Consider the following 19,524-nt stretch of genomic DNA (forward strand, 5'->3'; position numbering starts at 1 on the left):
AGTATATGTGAAGCTGGACACTGATGTTACATTTTACTCTTGTGTTTTTTGTTTTTTTTTAAAGAAGCACTGCGGTGGCTTACAGTTTAAATGTGGTAACATTAGATGTTTTGTAATTTTGTATACAGAGCATGCTAGGTTTCCTAATCTCATTTTAACATTGCGCCAGTGTTGAAATAATTTTTATGGATATCTGTAACATTAGAGATGCCGTGATAACATTTAAGGGCTATAGTCAAATTAGAGGTTTGGGGTTAACATATAATAAGCCAAGTAATGCACTTTCGGCCATTTTAAAAGTTGAATTGGACCCCTGACAAGGCTCTGATTATGCTTCCACACAAATTCCCTAAGCACCTTTTAGGGTCTACAAGATTACCCATTCTCTCATTACTATATTATTGTGTCTCCCATTGTTCTAATCCATTTGTTTTCTTTTCCCTCACTAAATTTAGTTGGGAGCACATTGCAGCTGCTGTGGACTCATGTTGGAAAACTTAGGCCTGCTCCTTTTGCCATGGCCTTCATTTCGTGTGCCACTAAGCAGCGTGCTAAATGTTTCCATATAAGCCTTATGGTAATTCCCTGAAGATGGAGTTGCCGTTTCACCTCACTTTCTGTTATGAAGTGCCAACCCAGGTGAGCTAGGGGTGGCCCTTATATAATACTAGAAATGGGAGTTGTGTACAAAAGTGATTCAGATGCAAATTTTGAAAAGTATTCCTGTCAGTGTAGCAACCACTGGAGGTTCAGTAAGTGGGAATACTTTTCAAAAGACCACTTTGCAAACTTTGCACCCGAATCACCTTTTAGAAATGGTCAACTAGTATATGAACTGTGGCTAGTCATTAAGGAAACATAAACATTTGGCTGGAGCAAGTGGGGTTATATATTTAAAAAGGTATTCTGTTGGTCTGATCACCACAGAAACCAACAGAATGTTCCAACCAGCAAGATAAGTTCATTGGTTAATATGGTGAGAACACTGTTCAATTGCTTTTAATAGCTTTGCTTTTGTACCCCTAAGCAGGAGCAATATCATTTTGTCAAATACCCCAACATTTAAAACCCAAACTAAACCCAAATTAAGTATGTACCGTTATTTGCATTTGTTTGAGAAATGTTTCTCCAGAACATCTCTCCCTGTTGTATAAGCCTACGCTACCTGTTAGCATTGGATTACGACTTCAGAAAAATATTTGTGTGTATCATACATCTGGCTCTCTTATACATGTTTTGTTTCATAGGGAATGAGAATTTATTTTGAACATCTGTGAATGCAAATCTGCAATACAGTTATGCCATTGCCTGCGCATTATGCAATGTTCATCCATCCACTAAGGAAGCATTGGTTTTTAAGACCCATACATGTATATAGGATGAAAATGTTGTTTTGAACGTTTGTACTTTTTCATTCAGATGTAGATGCTTCCACTGCTACCTGAAGTGTACTTTTGTTAAGGAAACTGTAAATAAAGAATTATTTTAAAAATGGATGGTAATCTTTGCTTCCTTTTAAATATGACAACATATACACAATCGTGTTGATCAAAGGTGGCGGGTGGCATTTTGGGTTTAAGAGTTATAATGTACCTGCCCGATTAAAATATGTTAGAGTTGGAAATATTAGTATAGTTTTACCGTAAAATTTGATAAAAATTGCTGTTAGTTGGCTGAGTAAGATAACATTCACAAAATCTCACATTAAGAGCCCATTATGTATAGCCAATTAAGTCCATCTTGCAACAGAAGGCACTTCATAATGCACAATGAGCAGTGATGTATTCCTCTAATGCTGCGCTGCTGTAGATCTGACCTAGAGGGCATCATCCACAATGACCCTCTACAACTTGGACCTAGGTTTCAGATTCAGCCACGTGCAATGTACTATGGTGTTCTAGTCCTAAATAGATTTTTTTTTTATATATACTAAAAAACCCTATTGTAGCCCTATATACATCATGTTGCCAGACAGACATTTGCATCTCTCACACCTCCTTCATTCAAGCCTATCCTCAAATTCATCAGTGTGACGACCACTAGATGGCAGAGATGCAATAAATAAGGGGTCATATTAACTGAAGACTATGGTCTCTAAAACGTATGACACAGATAGTTTCAGACTGACCATCCCCTGTGGTGGAATTCTTTCATCTTGGAAGGTGTAAGAATTGAGCCTGTTCTTTCAGTCATTGAATTTGATCTAAAAACCTATGGATGCTTTGACAACTTATTAAATAGATATTAATGACAGAGTAGGGAAACGATATAAATTAATTTAAAATGTTTCATATTTTTTCATGCCTTATACATTTCCTCTAAATCCAGTGTTTATGGTTCGTCGGTTTAATAAAGAGTCACAGTTGAGCATCAGTTCAGTTTAGGGCTAAACAACTAATCGATATAATCGATAATGAAAATCGTTACCTATTTTCATTATCAATTAGTTGAAACGATTTGCTTGAATATAAGATGCATTTTTTTTCTGAGCAAATGCTCTGAATAATACCCCTCATCTTATAATCTGACCTCAAGTATAGGTCTGACTATAAGACTAAAATCCAGATCCCCCGCAGCACTGCATGGGACCTGGATCATCCTCTGGCAGCCGGTGGACGCACTTCCGCTGGGGTTTCTATGATGCAGCGCCAGCGTGACATGACCTTGCGGTGCTCCGTCATAGAAGCCCCAGTGGAAGTGGCTGGCACCAGCAGAGGTTGTCTACCCATATTGTGCAGACGTCCGCCGGCTGCCCCCACTAGACACCAGGGAGTCTGGACCACAGGGGACCACGGGGGCATATCTGGAGGGGCAGAGTGGCATATAGAAGGTACAAGGTGTATCTGGGGGGCAAGCCTGGGTCAGATGTGCATAACTGGGGCAGGTTGACAAAGGGAAATAAAAACAAGAAATGCATTTTTCTCAATCAGTTTTTATTAAATATGAAAAAATAGCTTATTGTACATGTGAATTAACCCCTTAAGGACCAGGCTGTGTTTTACCTTTTGTACCATTGGGACAGAGGCTGTTTTAACACTTTTGCGGTGTTCGTGTTTAGATGTAATTTTCTCTTCACTCATTTAGTGAACCCACACAAATTATATATTGTTTTTTTCAGGACAAGAAGGGCTTTCTTCAGATACCATTGTTTTAATCATATTATCTAACTTCCCATAAAAAAAATAATAAAATATGATGAAAAATGTAAAAAAAAACCCACATTTTCTGACTTTTACCCCAAAAATCTTTTACTCATCCAAAAAAGCTAATGAAAAAACCTACTAAATATATTCTACTATTTGTCCTGAGTTTAGAAATACCCAATGTTTTTATGTTTTTTTGCTTTTTTCTGCACGCTATGGAGCATTAAGTACAGGTAGCGTTTTGCTATTTCAAAACAATTTTTTCCAAATCTGGTAATTCCTCCCCCCATGTGCCATTTCGGGTATCTTTGAAGCCGGCCAATGCAATTTACCCCATCAAATCATATATTTTTGAAAACTAGACACCCCAAGGTATTTCAAATGCTAGTATTTTAACCCTTTCCATGCATGAGATTCTACCACCAGCCTTTGCCACACTTTGTGTTAGTATTTTTTTGGTATTTGTTTTTACACAAATTGTACTTTGGGTATACATTTATAGCTCCAGGTATACGTCACTATCAAACAACACCCTAATATGTGTTCCATAACATCTCTCGAGTACAGTGATACCACCCATACATGGGTTTGACTGCTGTTTGGGGTTAAAAGGCCACATTTGGGAAGTGCGCTTTTCCCCCCCTATTTTGGTCAGTCTGTGCCTATGCCCTATCTTTGAGCCTGGCCACTACAATTTACCTCATAAAACCATATATTTTTGAAAACTAGACACCCCAAGGTACTTAAAATGGTAGTATTTAACCCTTTCCATGCATCAGATTCTACCACCAGCCTTTGCCACACTTTGTGTTAGTATTTTTTTTTTTATTTTTTTCACACAAATTGTAATTTGGGTATAAATTTATAGCTCCAGGTATACGTCACTATCAAACAACACCCTAATATGTGTTCAGGAACATCTCCCGAGTTCAGCCATACCCCACATGTATGGGTTTTTCTGGTGTTTGAGGTTAAAATGCCACATTTTGGAAGTGCGCTTTTTCCCCCCCATTTTGGTCAGTCTGTGCCTATGCCCTATCTTTGAGCCTGGCCACTCCAATTTACCCCATCAAACCATTCATTTTTTTTAAATTAGACACCCCTTGGGTATTTGAAATGCTTTTATTTAAATTTTTCCACGTCAGGATTTTGGGGAAGATACAGCGCTAATTTTAGCACTTGCTCATAATAATAAACTTTATTTTTTTATTTTATTTATTTTACTCTTTTTGGACTTTTTTTTTACATTTTGCTGGAACTGGATTGTTCCTCTAAAGCATAATAATTTTTAAATGTTACCATGTTTTTTTTAAGCTTTTTCTTTTTTTCCTTTTTATTTTTAATTTTTTTATTTATTTTTTAAATATTTTACTAATCACATTGTGATTAGAAAGCTGGGCTCCATTGACTTGTATGGTTGAATGCAGTACCTGTATTCAACCTGCAAGTGGAGCCAGAGTTCTCTAGAGGGTCTGGAGACCGTCTAGCCAACTTTTAAAAATTTATTAATTTTTTTCCCGGGCCGCCGCCATCTTGCAGATGGTGAAGACAGCGTGCAGCTGCGGCTGTGACCGCTCTCCGGAGCGGTCACAGTCCATCAAGAGGTAAGTGTTTGGTGTCGCTGGATGCCTCCTGATCGAGGCATTCCAGCGACACCATTGAAGTTTAGGAGGTGATCGTTGATCGCCTCCTAAACGCTTTTAAAACGGGCGTCCGCCGCCATACAATGTATGGCGGCTGTTGACGCCCCGGGGAGGGGCCAGAGATGGCCCATCATGCCGATCTCGGTGTTGCTGAATGCCTCGACATCGAGGCATTACAGCAACACCGTTTAAGCTTAGAAAGTGATCGTTGATCACTTTCTAAGCTTGTTTAAGTCTGATGACGTGTCAGGCACGTCATAGGTCGTTAAGTGACCGTTTTGCATGACGTGCCTGACCCGGCAATGGACGTTAAGGGTTTAATATTTACTAGTTATACTTTTTTAGGTATAAAAAATATTGTGTTTGGGTTCTTGTACCTTTAAAATATAGCTTTTATTATTATGTCATAGTAAAATAAGAAGGCAATTAGAGAAATGCCATTGTGATAAAGGGAGAAAATGTAATGTTTTTTCTTCTGTTTGTTTTTAACACCCACTTTGTTCATTAAGTTATTTTAAATAAAAAATCAGCTTTTTGTTTTTTATCAGATTAATCAAAAAAATAATCGTTGCAGCTCTAGTTAAGTCCCTTGTCATATTGATTAAAATCCCTTAATATCTATCGCAGAAACAACATATTTCTCTTTTTCGTCTGAAAAGAAATGTTCATTAAGGCAAATCACACAATCCTTTTTACCTATTTTGGGATAATGATAAATTGCAGGGCTGGCCAAACATATGATAGACTTCAGATGTTCGAGAGCTGCAAGACATGCACATTTTATTATACAAAAAATTATATTTAAATATTAATACAGGTACGTTTATAAACTACATATATGAATAAATAATATAAACTGTTAATATTTATTAGGTTTAATAATCACAATGTATACATATACTTACCAAATATTTTCAAAGGCTATTTACTGATAGTAGAGGTCATGTGAGTAACCGACATTGGTCAATTCACAGAAGAATATTCCCTTTTTTTCGCATTATTAGAAATGCATGTGGTTTTTTCAGTCCATGGACAGCCTCTCCCCCGTCCCAACTCCGTTCTCCTAGGGGGAGAGCATCTGCCCGTTTTGAGGAAGCATTTCGTAAGGTCAATGAAGCTGGTCAATGAAGCTGATACTGGGGAGAAGCTCACAAAGAAAGAAGACAGAAGAACAAGAAGAGGCAAGAGAGGAAATGGAGCTGTGGAAAAAGAGATAGGGAAGCAGAAGGTCAGACTCAGCTGGCGTAAAAATATGTTGGACCGACAAACATACAGTATTTCTGTTTGTTGCACATAAATGTGAAAGGGCTACATGGGGCTAAGAAGCCGCTGTTTGGTCACCCATGATATATTGAATGTACTTTTAGCCAAATTTTTAACTTTTTGATTAGTTTATATAAAGTCAAGATCATGTTTTATATTGAAAATCTGATTAGTCACTAATGAATTACGCCATCTTCTGATGTTTTTTTGTGTGAAAAGAGGTTTTAAGAATTAATATTCCTTGCAGAAGCACATCTATTACCCTTTCCATCCCCACATCAAATAATCAAACCGCACTTTAATCAGAGCCAGAACTGTGAAGGACAGATGCGTTTGGTTTTAGCAATACATCCAGAAACTGTTAATGAATGTCAATACTGTTCACCTCTCTGAAGTTTTGAGAATGGTTTTTGTGTGTGATTTATTTTAAGGATCCACACTGAGTTAAAAGCTCCGCGCTTTTAAATAGTATTGGGTTATAAGTACTATGCACAAAAGCCGAATAGATGCCAAGTAGTGAATCACTTGTGCAAGCAGGTGGCAGATGCTTCTGAATACAAAACTCCATGACCCATATGAAAGGTCAGACAGCAGCTTTTGCTTGAGTTTCTACAACCACTGTTAAGAGCTCTTTGACTAGCACATTGAATATAGTCCTTTCGAAGTTATGAAGGACACCTGCGTGATTGACAAAAGCCTTGCCTTCAGACTAGCTGTATTACACGGATGGATGGCACTGATCAAAATTCTTATGGTATTTAAAATACTGTATATGCTTCTGGTACTTCAACTTGTGACCATCAACATTGCTGAAACCAATGTATTCTGACGGACAGCAGTCCCTCTTCTGCAAAACCTTCTTGGAGATCAGCCCCCTCTGTGTGCCTCTGCTTAATGGGCTGGTTACAAGCTCTCTGATCTCCTATATGGCCCATTTCACACTATAGAGGACTGTGTGGAGTACAACCTCCATGGTATATAGGAAAATGTGTTGCACAAAATGCAAAGCATGAGGATATGAAGTCATATCCTTGAACTCAGCAGTGAGGATAGTAGCAACAGTGGGGGCAGCTTAGGCTTAGGGCACCACACAAGATGTACCACTAGGTGCACCCCAAATCATACCATGAAAGACAGCCTCCACAATATTTAAGTGCTGGCAAAGTCTACTCAGCCCCTCCATGCACACTTATAGAAAGTGCTTCTATTGATTCCAATGGGAGTGCTTTCCTAATATTGATTGGAGGATTCAAACAGCCAATCAGTGTCAAGGATTGTCAGACTGTAGCTGTAGCTTCTACCTGATGTGAGTAAGTTTTCTTTGTATTTAAAAGAATACTGGGGCTGTCAGTGACATTTAACTGTCCCCTTAGGAGCATTAATCTTCATTAAAAGTTTGTCCTCACAAACTGGGAAAACATGTAGCTTCCATGACCCTCAAGTAAGGGTTTACATGATGTGTAAACACTTTTCAGTTACACGTTGCTTTAATTAGAAACAGGGCTATTGCTGAGTCTGGCAATTATCCCCTAGAAGATTAAGGGATGTCTGTGACCATATCTAGGAACTTTCAGGCTCCAACTACCCAGAGCCCTTCCTTCTCTGGATGCAAGTACTCGGGTCCAACTGACATCGTGAACGGTCCCCTAATGCTGCAGCAGTGTGGGGCGTGTTGTAATGCCACTCCCATGACTCAGAGTTTCTCGCTAAAGACCTGGAGAAGCGGTGCATCACCCACAGTCTCTGGGCGATATTTGCAGCCAGCCTTTTCGCAATTTTGCATAAGAGGCAAAAAAAATCCTGCTTACCCTAGCACAGAGACTAAATACACCTAGAATTTGATGAAAACTGAGCAGTGTTTCCTCGGAGTAGTATGAGAACCTAGTGACAATTATGCTGGTGAAACTCAGTTGTGTTTTTCTGTGGTCAGTATGGTCTATTTCCTGTTGTCTTGTTTAATTATAGTACATTTAGGTGGCCCATAAGTGTCCTGATAAATCTGAGATTAAGAGAGATTTAAATTAAAAAAGCTTTACTGTAAACTGAAAGCATACTGGAGCAACTTTGACTGGTATCTTTCTGATCAACCATATTTATCTTTCCTGTTAGCTGAAACTATTTGGCGCAGTTGAATTAAAAGAAAAAAAATAATACATTTAAATAAACAAATGTATACACCAACCAAAAAAGAATGGTCTGAGCTAATAAAATATTTGTGTGTGATAATTATGGGAGAGAAACAGTACTAACTGACTGCAATGCGACAGCCATATCATTTTACGTGGCCTATGTTGTAAGGTGGTATGGCCCATCATGGAATCCTGCATGAAGTGATGAAAGTTCTCTCACTGAAAGCTATCCAGATCTTTATACTTTATTGAATATGTCTCTTATTCTTTGCATAGCCAATATGTTACATGCTTTCACTGTAATTGTACTGATTTGACACATCCATATGAACACAGCAACATGACACTGAACACAGTGAAATGATTGATTTTCTTGCCTTTTTGTTACCATAAGCTTGATATAATATATATTTTTTTTAAATGTGAAAATTCCTTTTTATGAATATGTTTCACTTGCATTAGAGCCTGGCCCAAATAAAATTGTAATTTATTGTTTTCATTTTTGGCTGTGAGACTATTCAAATCCACAAAATAGCAAGCAGTCTTCTGTTTTATTATTTACTTTTAAGACACGGCACAGGTTCTGTTTGTTGAAATTTTCAAAGGATTCACTAGATGGAGCTGTGAAACTATATGTGGAGCCATATGAATGTTACGCATGCTCCATAATTTAATGAGGCAAAAGATGGATTTAGGGTTACCACGGGAAAAGCAAGTAGATTAGATAAACATATCGTTTAATTTTAAACACAACTAATAAATAAAGAAAATATTGTGTGCTGGGTAAAAGTGTTTCTCAATGTGCACATTAGAAATAGATACATGTGAGTCATGTAGCATATATACAATGATAATATAGGGGTGGAATTACTAAGGCCTGATGTTAACTGCTACAGAAGCGTGGGTGTTTCACTGCATGTTGCGTAGGTACTGTAGGCTTATTTCAGCTACATTCAATCTGATAAGCAGTGAAAGTAAAAGCAAGTCAGTACAGCCCTTCGTTGGGATTGCCAACAACTGATAATTCTTTTTACTTACTTCAGTAAAAATTGTGCTTACTTACAAATTATTTGTTTTACCGACAGTCACGTTTCTCAAGATGTCCTAGAGGTAGATCATTTATCTATGTTAGAATTGAAAAGTGGGCCATAACACACACACCAACCTTGGCCGCTGCTCGACTGTTTTGTCCTCTAGAGACACAGGTCAATGGAGTTTATGGTGACTTTCAAGCACTGTCAACGGTTTAACTTTAGATGAGAAAGGGCTAGCCAAGCTCGCAATGGCACTAAAACATCTACAGTGAAGGTGCTGAAACATAAATCTACCTAAATATATCCTGTCAACTCTCCCTTTAGAGAATAAACCACCCAATGTTTGAAACAGGTATCAGTTGTACTTTCATCATGACATTTTACACTTTAGTTATATAGAATAGGATAAAGTTTTCGATGTCACTCAGGCACAACTCATATTACGTAAATAATATGTAAAGACTTTAAACATGACAAATTGTTTATTTTAAAGAAAAATCTTTTTTTTAAAAAAAAAAAGGAACCACAGAGATCCTGATACTTATTTCCTATCAATTGAAGCATGCATGTTTCTAGGGGCTTACAGGAGTCGTCTGAGTGCTAGAGCCCTCTCTCTAAATGTTAAAATTTAGCCTTTTCTGATAGGTCCTCTCAGGAGCTTCGGCCCTGCTGAGTTTATCCGAACTTTGTAAGTACTCTCAAATTATGCAGCCACAAGCTGCAAGAGAATAAAACCCTTGGACTTTGGCTTGAGAAAGATCCCATGTGAGCTGCATTGAGTTGAATATACCAATTCCTTGATTGCACTATGCATTAAAAAGAGTCAACCTCAATAAGGTTCTCTTGCATGAAGGGCCAATCTGGCCATGTATAGTATAAAGTTAAACCAGTAAGATTTCTTAAACGTCTCCTCATCAATTGAGCTCCAAATTTTGCAGTTCCAGCTCTACCCTTCTTATAGGTGAAGCTGGGTGGGACTGACCCTTCATAAAACTTAGGGAAGTCCGGGGCTTCAAATATCCAAGTTATCTGCATAATCCTGTTTAATAGAAATGAAGCCACCATTAGAGCAGTATGGTCAGTACAACTATTTTGATGCATTGTTCTCTACGAAAGGATTTGTAATATGAAAGATGTACACCGTTAACCTATGTGGACCAGGGGAAGAGTGCGTACGCTTTTCTTTTTAACTAGACAGGTGCCTTGGGGATTCATATGTTGGGCATAACTAGGTTGGGCCCTGGGCCCAAGATGATACTGGTACTAAAAAAAGTCTGATGGTAGCCCTATGGTAAATTTAAATGTTTTTTAAACAAATATTTTTAATAACACTGCATCTAGTCATAAAATGACTAGGTGATAGGTAAGGATAGGAATCAGGCTTACATGAGAAACTCATTCAATGAACATTAAAATTGAAAGGCAAGCTATATTCTCAACCTGTCTTTTGATCCTAAGAGCGATATAAAATGTTTCCTGACCTTTTGTGCTCATCATAACTATGATACAAACTGGCATTACAGCAATATTTGAATCAATGGTATGATTTGTGAAGCAGCTGTTGGCTTCCAACTGCCCCAGAGGAAAATTCTGAAGTTCTACACCAAATGCATGAGCTTTGAGTTTTGCACTCCTTTAATCTACATCTTGTCATTGCTTTGAAACTGCATTCACAATATTATTTTATAATATCAAAGTTTCTTACTGCAATGATCCTATGGGAGTCAACAGAAATGGAATGGCCTCTTATGGCAGAGGCCTGCTGGAAACCCTGTGCTGGCTGAACCCCACCGCCAACAGTCCAAAAGTGGAGTGAGACCCAGCTTAAACTCTTCCTCTAGGTACGCAAATTCTGTAATGTTTTTTTATACAATGGGAAGGTCTGGCGTTGCTCATACAGCTTAATGACTTAAGCCTGTGGGATGCAGTGCCATGTTATCCACATGTAATTGATACTTAAAGGAAATTTAGAAATTTAGCCTCTTTAAAACTATTTTGATAAGTCTATCACACAAACCAGACACATGGTTTTAGGATTACTAAATTACTAAAGCTACCTACATCTTTTTGTTTTTATCTTATATCGTGTTCTGAAATTCTTTCTATTCTCCTCTCCCCATCTAACAACAAAGAACAACTTTACAATAAGGGAGATTTGTAAAATGTAGGTGCTGGGAAATGTGATAGAACCACATTAAAGCCCTCTGTTTTCCAACACTGTCCATGAAAATGTATTATCCTTTTGATACTCCAGCCTGTCTGCATTTTTTAACCTTGAGACTTTTTCAGCATTTTACAATATGTTTCCATAAGCATGAGTCTCCTCTTTAATTGCATACATTGTTTTATTCAAGGACAGGAAGAGCTTTCTTTTGATACCATTTTTAGTATGAATAATAAAGTAAAGTAATTTAAATATTTTTTTTAAATTTTAGTATTTTACTATGAAAATGATTCCCAAATCAGTTCAGTTGACCAAAATGCCACAAAATATATTAATGTAAATGTCTTGATTTAGAGAAAAAAAAAAAAAAAGCAGCATGCATATTTTTTTTTGATTTTTGTAAATTACAGGCCACACATTTTGAAATTTTATTTTGTGTGGCCCATGTCTCATTTGGGAGCAGCCCACTAGCTGAAAATACCCCCACAAAATATATATATTTGGAGAGAAGACCAGCTTGGGTATTTCACTAAGAGCAGTTGGACACTTATGCAACCAGTTGGTCATCAAGCCCTAGCAAAAGGGGCTGTACCATTCATTTTATTATTATATTATATATGTTTTATTTGTAATGAAAATTTATTTTATTTTATTGGGCTGGCTGACTCTGCCATAATACTTTTCTGAGCCGCGGGATAGGTTAATAGCAGTTCTCTACGACTGCCTCGGGTGTGCGCTAGTCTTCTACACCAGAAACCACTGTTCCATGCCATAATGACTTTTTATGAGGGGAGATATAATAGAAACATTTAAATATATAAAGTACAGGAGGGAAGTTTATTTCAAAGGTGGTTAGAACAAGAGGTCATAATCTAAAACTAGAGCATCAGAGATTTCAAACTTTATATCCAAGTAAGTTTTACTTTACTGAGAGGGCGGTAGATAAATGGAACAACCTCCCATGAAAGGGATAGATGCTAATGCAGTAAGAGACTTTAAACATGCATGAGGTAGGCATAAATCTATGCTGAATCTAAGGTCAATGACTGATTAGGATCCGAGTCCTACATCAGGAAAAATGGGCAGGCTAAATTGTTCTTATCTGTCAATAAAAGCAGTACCATCTTAGCTGCTAGAACTTCCTTGTCATTGATATAACCACCACACTACCTCTCACCCAGTCTCTGTGCCTTATACCCCCTGCACCACCTCTCATGCTTTCTCTGTGCCTTATGTTTGTCCTCACCCCATTCCCTCAAGATTGTAAGCTTGCGTGCAGGGCTCTCTCCACCTAATGTATCGGTTTGTCTTAGTCTGTCAATTCTTGTCTTGTCATACCCCTTGAATATATGTATTGTATGAAGCGCTGGGTAAATTGTTGGCGCTATATAAATAAAGGATAATAATAATAATGTAAAATACAGTTTTCTATTTAATATGCTATTCCTTCCTGGGTTAGCCTTGTGCTGGAATCTACAGTGATCTCCTAGAGAGGGATGTGTGCGATAATGCAGCGTGTATCTGCCACTAGTCAAATGACGTCTAGGCACACACTGTGATATATAGCGGAACGGCGCAATTCTTTATGGGCTGTCATGGAGTAGAGGACCTGGTTTTTAAATAAAATTGAAACCGAGAGAGCTTGAAATAGACTTATCCTTGCTATTGTGCAGGTTGTCTACAACCAACCATGCTCAGTAGGATGGACAACAGTAATATTTGCCTGTCTTTTTTTATGTATATACATAGGCCATGAATTGCAGTAATAAAAGGGTTTCATCTATAATAGACATCTTACATGTATTCTTCAACACATAAGATTTCCCTCAGGGAGAAAAATCGTTGTAGAATCACTGTATACAAGACATGTACAACACACACAGTTGGCATTCTGAGCATTTATGGCCAGTTGCAGTTGGCTGCTGAAAGGATCATCACTTTTTTTTATTATTAACCTGGTTATAGATCCAACGCTCCATAGAAAGACTAAAAACAAGCATAGACAGTATTTATATTAAAAAAATCATTTATGTCAATGTTTTATATCTCTAGAGTATAGCTATGTTACAACATTATTTTACATTTCCCAAGTGCATTATGGGATTAACATGAAATCATCCTTCTTAAAGAGAAGAAAAATATAATGACTTTTCAAACAAAAGGCATATATTATGTATTAACCAGTAAATAACATTAGTGGTCAGATTCCAAGCACACCTTCAGGAGAACATTTGATATGCGGTGTAATGCCATAGGGTATTTTCCAGTGCTGGCAGACACGTTTGTGCTCCATTTACAAGAATGTCCTCACTTAATAATGTGTTATTGTCTTTACAGAATCACCATTTGTTGAAGACACCAAGCCAACAGTAAAAAGGGAGGAAGAATGAACTGGGAGAAGGAGCTGCTCTTGGCTGCCTGTATGTAACTGTCTTTTCCATGTTGTCTTGGCGGGGGCTCCACTGTAATGTATCCATTAATAATCCCAATTTGCGGAGGAGACTCTGTAGCACTAAAGAAACAAAAAAAGAAGACACTATTTACATGTTTTGGATGCAAGTGTTGTGGAACTCGTACTATAATGGTACACAGGGCCATCTCTTGTAAATGGTAAACAGGATTGCTCCTAGGCGCTCCACGCCCCGCGTTCCACAAAAGGGGCAGCAGCAAGACAACACTGAAACTGAGTGATTTCAGATTTTCTCCACAGTTTGCAAGAGCCCAACGCTATGTTAGGAATGGTCGTGTTGATATATATGAATAGAAGTCAAGTGAAACCCATGTTAAACGTGGACGATTGTAAAATGTTTAAAAGCAATCAATAAACTATGTAGAATCTTCGCTACGCTTCAAACGTAGTAGCATCTACAAGAGTTAATGTTGTGTGATAGCTTAGTCTCTGTCAATTAAGGTTGCATCAGGTTCAACGGGTTCTCAAGTTTTACTCAATGAGTTATAGATACGTTTCACTCAGGCATTATACAGTGCAAGCTTCTTCCATGAGGAAGGCTGAGTTCTCCAAAATGTTTTTTTCTTATGGCAACTGTAGTATGACTCCGTGTAAAACAGACAAAGTAAAGAAAATAGCCGCAGTGCTTAAATGGTGCTAATATGAGTCTGTAGTAGCCTCAATCTACCATGGTCAATGTGTATTTATTAGTTTAAGCAATTTAACTGTATCAGTAGCTGTGTGTTGTCATTCACCTGCTATGTTATTGGCTGTAGACTCATCTACACCAATCTGTGGTTCTAGCACATGCAGCAAGTAACATTTCCAGCCCCAATCCTCCAACCAAAAAAATCAGCGTGTTATGAAACAAAAAACTACAAGATTTAATATGAAACAGTACCTCTCCTGAATGCGAACCCACAGGTCACTGAAGTGCCGATGTTTTTCTTTCCTTGACTTCTTTTTCTTGTATTTCCTTTCACGTTTATCCATCATTCCGAGGTTATCAGATAGCAATACGTTGGGTACCATTTCTGAGTCTTGGTGAGAACTGTCTGGCTCTTTCATCCGAGAGATGGCCGTGCACGGGGGTGATGAAGAAAACGAGGATGACTTTTTATTTCTACCGCTAGAAAACATATAAAAAAAACATTATAAACATCATTTAAAATGTAGTCATATTAAATAAATAATAACCAGTGGAATGAACAGTCAAGTGTCTCGAAATGGGATCTGGCTTCACTGATCAATAATCATCCCAGTTAGCAGGTGAAGGGTAGAAGAAATAAAAAGGCTGAGTTTGTAAAATACGTTTCACGAAATGTGGTATGTCATTCAGCAAACCCATGATTGCTGTCTTTATCCAAACATTTTATTTATATTACATCCCAGAGTGATATATGGCATGATTAGTGTTTTCTTATGGAATAAAAATTTAAATCCTAATTCTCAGCTTTTCCTGTTGCCAACTAATAAAGCTGGTGAAGGAAACATCCAACCATCTACACAGAACATCAACATTTCTTGTTGACACAGTTGCCGTGTGCCTCCAGATATGAGTAGCCTGGTGGCACACAAGGGGCTGAATATGTGCCGTTTACGACCATTTACCTTAGCCTTAATACTAATTTTGCTAAAATATTTCTATGGGAATGGTACTTCACAAACAGAATGGGAGCCATCGGTTTGGTGAACTTCCATTGAAGGACTTCCTGGTCCCATCAAGAGTACATCATGGATTACGTGTTTGAAAGTACCATGCACTACAACTTAATGATTTGAATGCGTAGTGTTAATACCTTCATGCAAACGTTATCAGGGAAGGCCAAGGAATCTCAATATGTATAGTTTAGAGGAAAGAAGAGAGAGGGGAGATGTGTTATAAACATTTAAATACTTAAACGGTTTTAACAATGTATAGGAGAGAACTTTATTTCTCTAACTAGAGGGTCAAAGATTTAGATTTAACATAGGGAAGTTTACTTGAATGTTCTTATCTGCTGTCAGACTCTATGTTTCTGTGTGCCGTACAGCTAATGGAAGATAATGAGTGCTGTTTCGTGTGGCAGTGATTTTCTGGAGCTGTGAATGTTAAATGGTTTACCAGGTGGGTGACTTACTTTGTGATTGATCGCCCGGCAGGTGTGTGTTGCACATCGTAGCCATATCGCTTTAGCACATCAATGACCGTATTGTTCCCCATGAAGTGTCCTGTAGACGAGAAAAAATTAATTGCTACTTTTTTCCCATTAGCAATACAGCAATAGCAAACAGGTCTCAGTACTTTAAATACCTTTTTAACCTAAATGTACATCCGTTGTAACTTGCTGTGCTATTAAAATTGACTTGTTACCAAAGTAAACTTGAAATTAAATGATCACTGCACTGCCACCTTGTTTTCATGTAAAAATCATTCCTGATTCCCGAAGTTAGAAAACGTAATATACCATTTGTTGAATTCTCCCTGTTATCTAGCATGAGGAGCACAAGCTCCAGTGACAAAGGCTCGTTCTTCCTTGACAGCGCTAACAATCACTGACTGGGATATAACATCTTCTGTATCGTCATTGATAGTTATCAGTCAGCAGTAGTTTATAGATCCTTTGAGCAGTTTTGATTATCTGGGTGTGCGGGAGCGATTGGATCTCTACTCGGCCCAATCTCTGCCCGGATATCCATGTTCCCATACTATTTTAAGTGTATTGGGCACTAGTCCTACCTTCGAATGCAGTCAATCACGCCTTCCAATTTCACCCCTGCCATTTTAAGCCTTATAGCACAGGGAAAAAAGAGCTTCAAGGGATCAGCCATTTATGTTTGCTAGCCAAGCTCAGTTTAACTCACCCTCCAAACATTTCCATATGAACTCAACCATGTGTACATAGTAGCTTAGAGGGTGGGCTAACCATTAGTACCTGGGTAGCCTTCACTTCCTTTTCTTAAAATTAGCAGTTTTACACATTTTTACATGCTTAACATAACTATAGTGTATTAAAGGGGTGGTTTCTTACTAATTCTTTTAAATAGCTTTATGCATATCCCAAGGGTTCTTTAATTTATTTACTGTGTTTGCCTGTACTGCTTCCACTGGAAGTCTATTCTGAGTATCTACTATCCTTTCCATACCCTAGAATTTTCTCCCACTATCTCTCAGTCTTCCACCAACTAATGGCAAATTGTGGCTTTTTTTCCTGGCACACCTCTGTTGATTAAAATGATTCCTCTTGGACTTTATTTATTCCCTGATATAGTTGAATGTTTATATCATGTCTCCCCTCTCCCTTCGCTCTTCTAGGGTGTTAAGCCTTAAAGTTTATAACAAAGACAAATTACATCTATAGATCAATTCAACAACTGAGAACTTAAAACCTCGAATTCACTGGAGGTATAATGCGTCCACAAACTCCCTTTATACCATACTTTGGGAAAACAGTCTACATTGTGTGCATTAATGATCATGAAATAAGATTCTGATAATTGTGGATGGCCTCACATAAAATGCTATGTAACCTGATACAAACTTCCTGACGTGGACCTTTATAGACTACAAACCTTGCACAGAAATTGTAAAAACAATGAGTAATTGGTGAGTTAGTAAATGGTATTGTTTCTAAACAATTTACTATCAATCATTAGGTTTAGTAATCTTAATTAAGTGTATTCCCTGCCTGTTGGGTCTATGACGTTACAAAAACATTACGAGAACCTGATATTATTTTGGGAATTGCCCCCCAGGTACCAGACCTATAAATAAGGAAAATAATCCCAGAAATAGAGTAATGAGTTCTGCCTTACCTGCACCAAAAGCAAAAAAAAAGCTTTTCTCTGGAAATTCCTCAAGTAGGTTTTTCACTCTCTGTCCCATCCGTTCATTCCTTTTGTAAATCAGCTCTTGACGAAAATAGTTATCGATCTCCTTAGCAGTTATTCTTTCTTGAGTCGGTAAAGTAGCATTAATAAAATTAGGCACCTGGAGAGAAAAAAAGAGACATTTTCAACTATATCATGCCTATATACCCTAATAGGTGAATAGAACTGGAAGTAAAATGCATCCACAGACGTGATGTTCTAATTCCTCTAGCCTGGAATGGGGGGTGGCTCTAGGTTTCTTGGAGACCTAAGCTATATCATCATACCTGGGAACTCTCACCTCCTCCGGGTTGCGGAAGTGAGGTTTTGACCGACCCCACTGCCCACCCATTTCTGCTTTAAATGGGGGTGTTTCCCGCTATGTTAGCTGGAACAAACAATAATGTCAGCAGGCACGCCCCTGATATCAGCGGGACCGCCCTGACATCAGAGGGACCACCCCCAATGTCAGCAGGACTGCCCACATCTGGCAGTGGGACCCCCTCTGATGTCATTGGGGAGTCCTGGCCGTGTCCTGCAAGGGCAGGCTCCAGGTAGCCAACCCTCTGCTAAATGCCTTGTAGGAGATGTGTTCTCCCTGTATGTGACCTCCAGACCTGCTCCACAAGACCCCGGTGCACATATTTAGAAGATGCTGCCATAAATTTCAATTGAAGCATTTTTTTTGCCCACTGTTTAACTGCTTCACAGAGTACTTTAATATGCATTCTTCTTTACAGGTGGTGGCAGGGACAATAGACTGTTCCTTTTTATTTGGAAAGGACTATATATATATATATATATATATATATATATATATATATATATATATATATATATATATATATACTGTATATTTATAATGTACCACTGCAATATCCGCAACCTACTGAAGTACAGATAAAGAAGCATCCACTATGGTAGAAGCTGAGAAACAGACTGCTCTCCCCTGCAGTTCAGGGTGACAGCTTCTAGGCAACATGAACAGCTGTGCATTGATAAGTTTTGTTGTCCTTAAGTTGGGAATCCCTGCAGTTGACAATCCCAGAACATACCTATTAGCATTTCCCAAACCCTTGCTATTTTAAACTCAATATCTAACTGCTTCCGCCTCACCCACTGGATTTTCCACCCCCTTATACACAGAAAGTTATAGCAGGGACATATTATGGGGCACTGGGCATAACACATCTAAATGCCAAAGTGAAATGCGACTCTTAAGGATTTGCTTTGCCTTACGTTGTAAAATTCAGACGTTACGTGCCAACATTACTTCACATAGTGGTATTTGTTCTAACTCAGCTGAGCTTTTTTTGTGTGGATATGTATCACATGCCACAGTGTAAGAGCCTGATGAGTTGTAGATTTTACCAACCTGACATATTGCCTAGTTCTACATTTCCATACAAATAAGCTTGTTGATTTTGAAATGCCGCACAAAATAATTATTCTAACTTCAGTGGGTGTTTAAGCGTTATTAAACCATCATTTTTGTTTGATTGCTGTGTTGTGTTCAGAACCATACTCTCTGTGACTAAGAAGTTTAAGCTATGTTATCAACAACGCTAGCACTAAAAACTAGCTTTTACCTAATTCAAAATCAGGAAATCAGGAATAATTCATCCAAATATGAGGTCACTTACTTGTGAAGAATCATGGTTAAAAATAATTGAGTTGAGGTCTCCACAGTTGTAATGTTTGATCAGGTCTTCAGTGGTGTATGGGGCTTGTACACTTCCTGCTCGAAGGCTCTCTTGCTGCAAGAGGGTCTGATTTAAGGCAAATATTACCTATAAAAAAAAGTTAAAAAACACAAGTTAGAAGTGAATTTTGTTATGTGACGGATGAAA

General features: G+C 38.0%; 1 protein-coding gene across 1 annotated transcript in view; it reads right to left on the minus strand.

Annotated features, from left to right (window-relative positions):
* Nucleotides 1–13,384: 13,384 nt before the first annotated feature.
* TRABD2A (TraB domain containing 2A) overlaps nt 13,385–19,524 on the minus strand; it is a 32,104-nt gene continuing 25,964 nt past the window's right edge. The window contains exons 3-7 of the mRNA XM_053465770.1: nt 19,318–19,464; nt 17,621–17,795; nt 15,946–16,036; nt 14,727–14,954; nt 13,385–13,888 (exon numbers count right to left, since the gene is read on the minus strand). Of these exons, the coding sequence (XP_053321745.1) occupies nt 13,708–13,888; nt 14,727–14,954; nt 15,946–16,036; nt 17,621–17,795; nt 19,318–19,464 (822 nt within the window). The 3' untranslated portion in view covers nt 13,385–13,707. The remainder of the gene's footprint in view (nt 13,889–14,726; nt 14,955–15,945; nt 16,037–17,620; nt 17,796–19,317; nt 19,465–19,524) is intronic.

The sequence above is a fragment of the Spea bombifrons genome, chromosome 1, assembly GCF_027358695.1.
Source record: "Spea bombifrons isolate aSpeBom1 chromosome 1, aSpeBom1.2.pri, whole genome shotgun sequence".
Lineage (NCBI taxonomy): Eukaryota > Metazoa > Chordata > Amphibia > Anura > Pelobatidae > Spea > Spea bombifrons.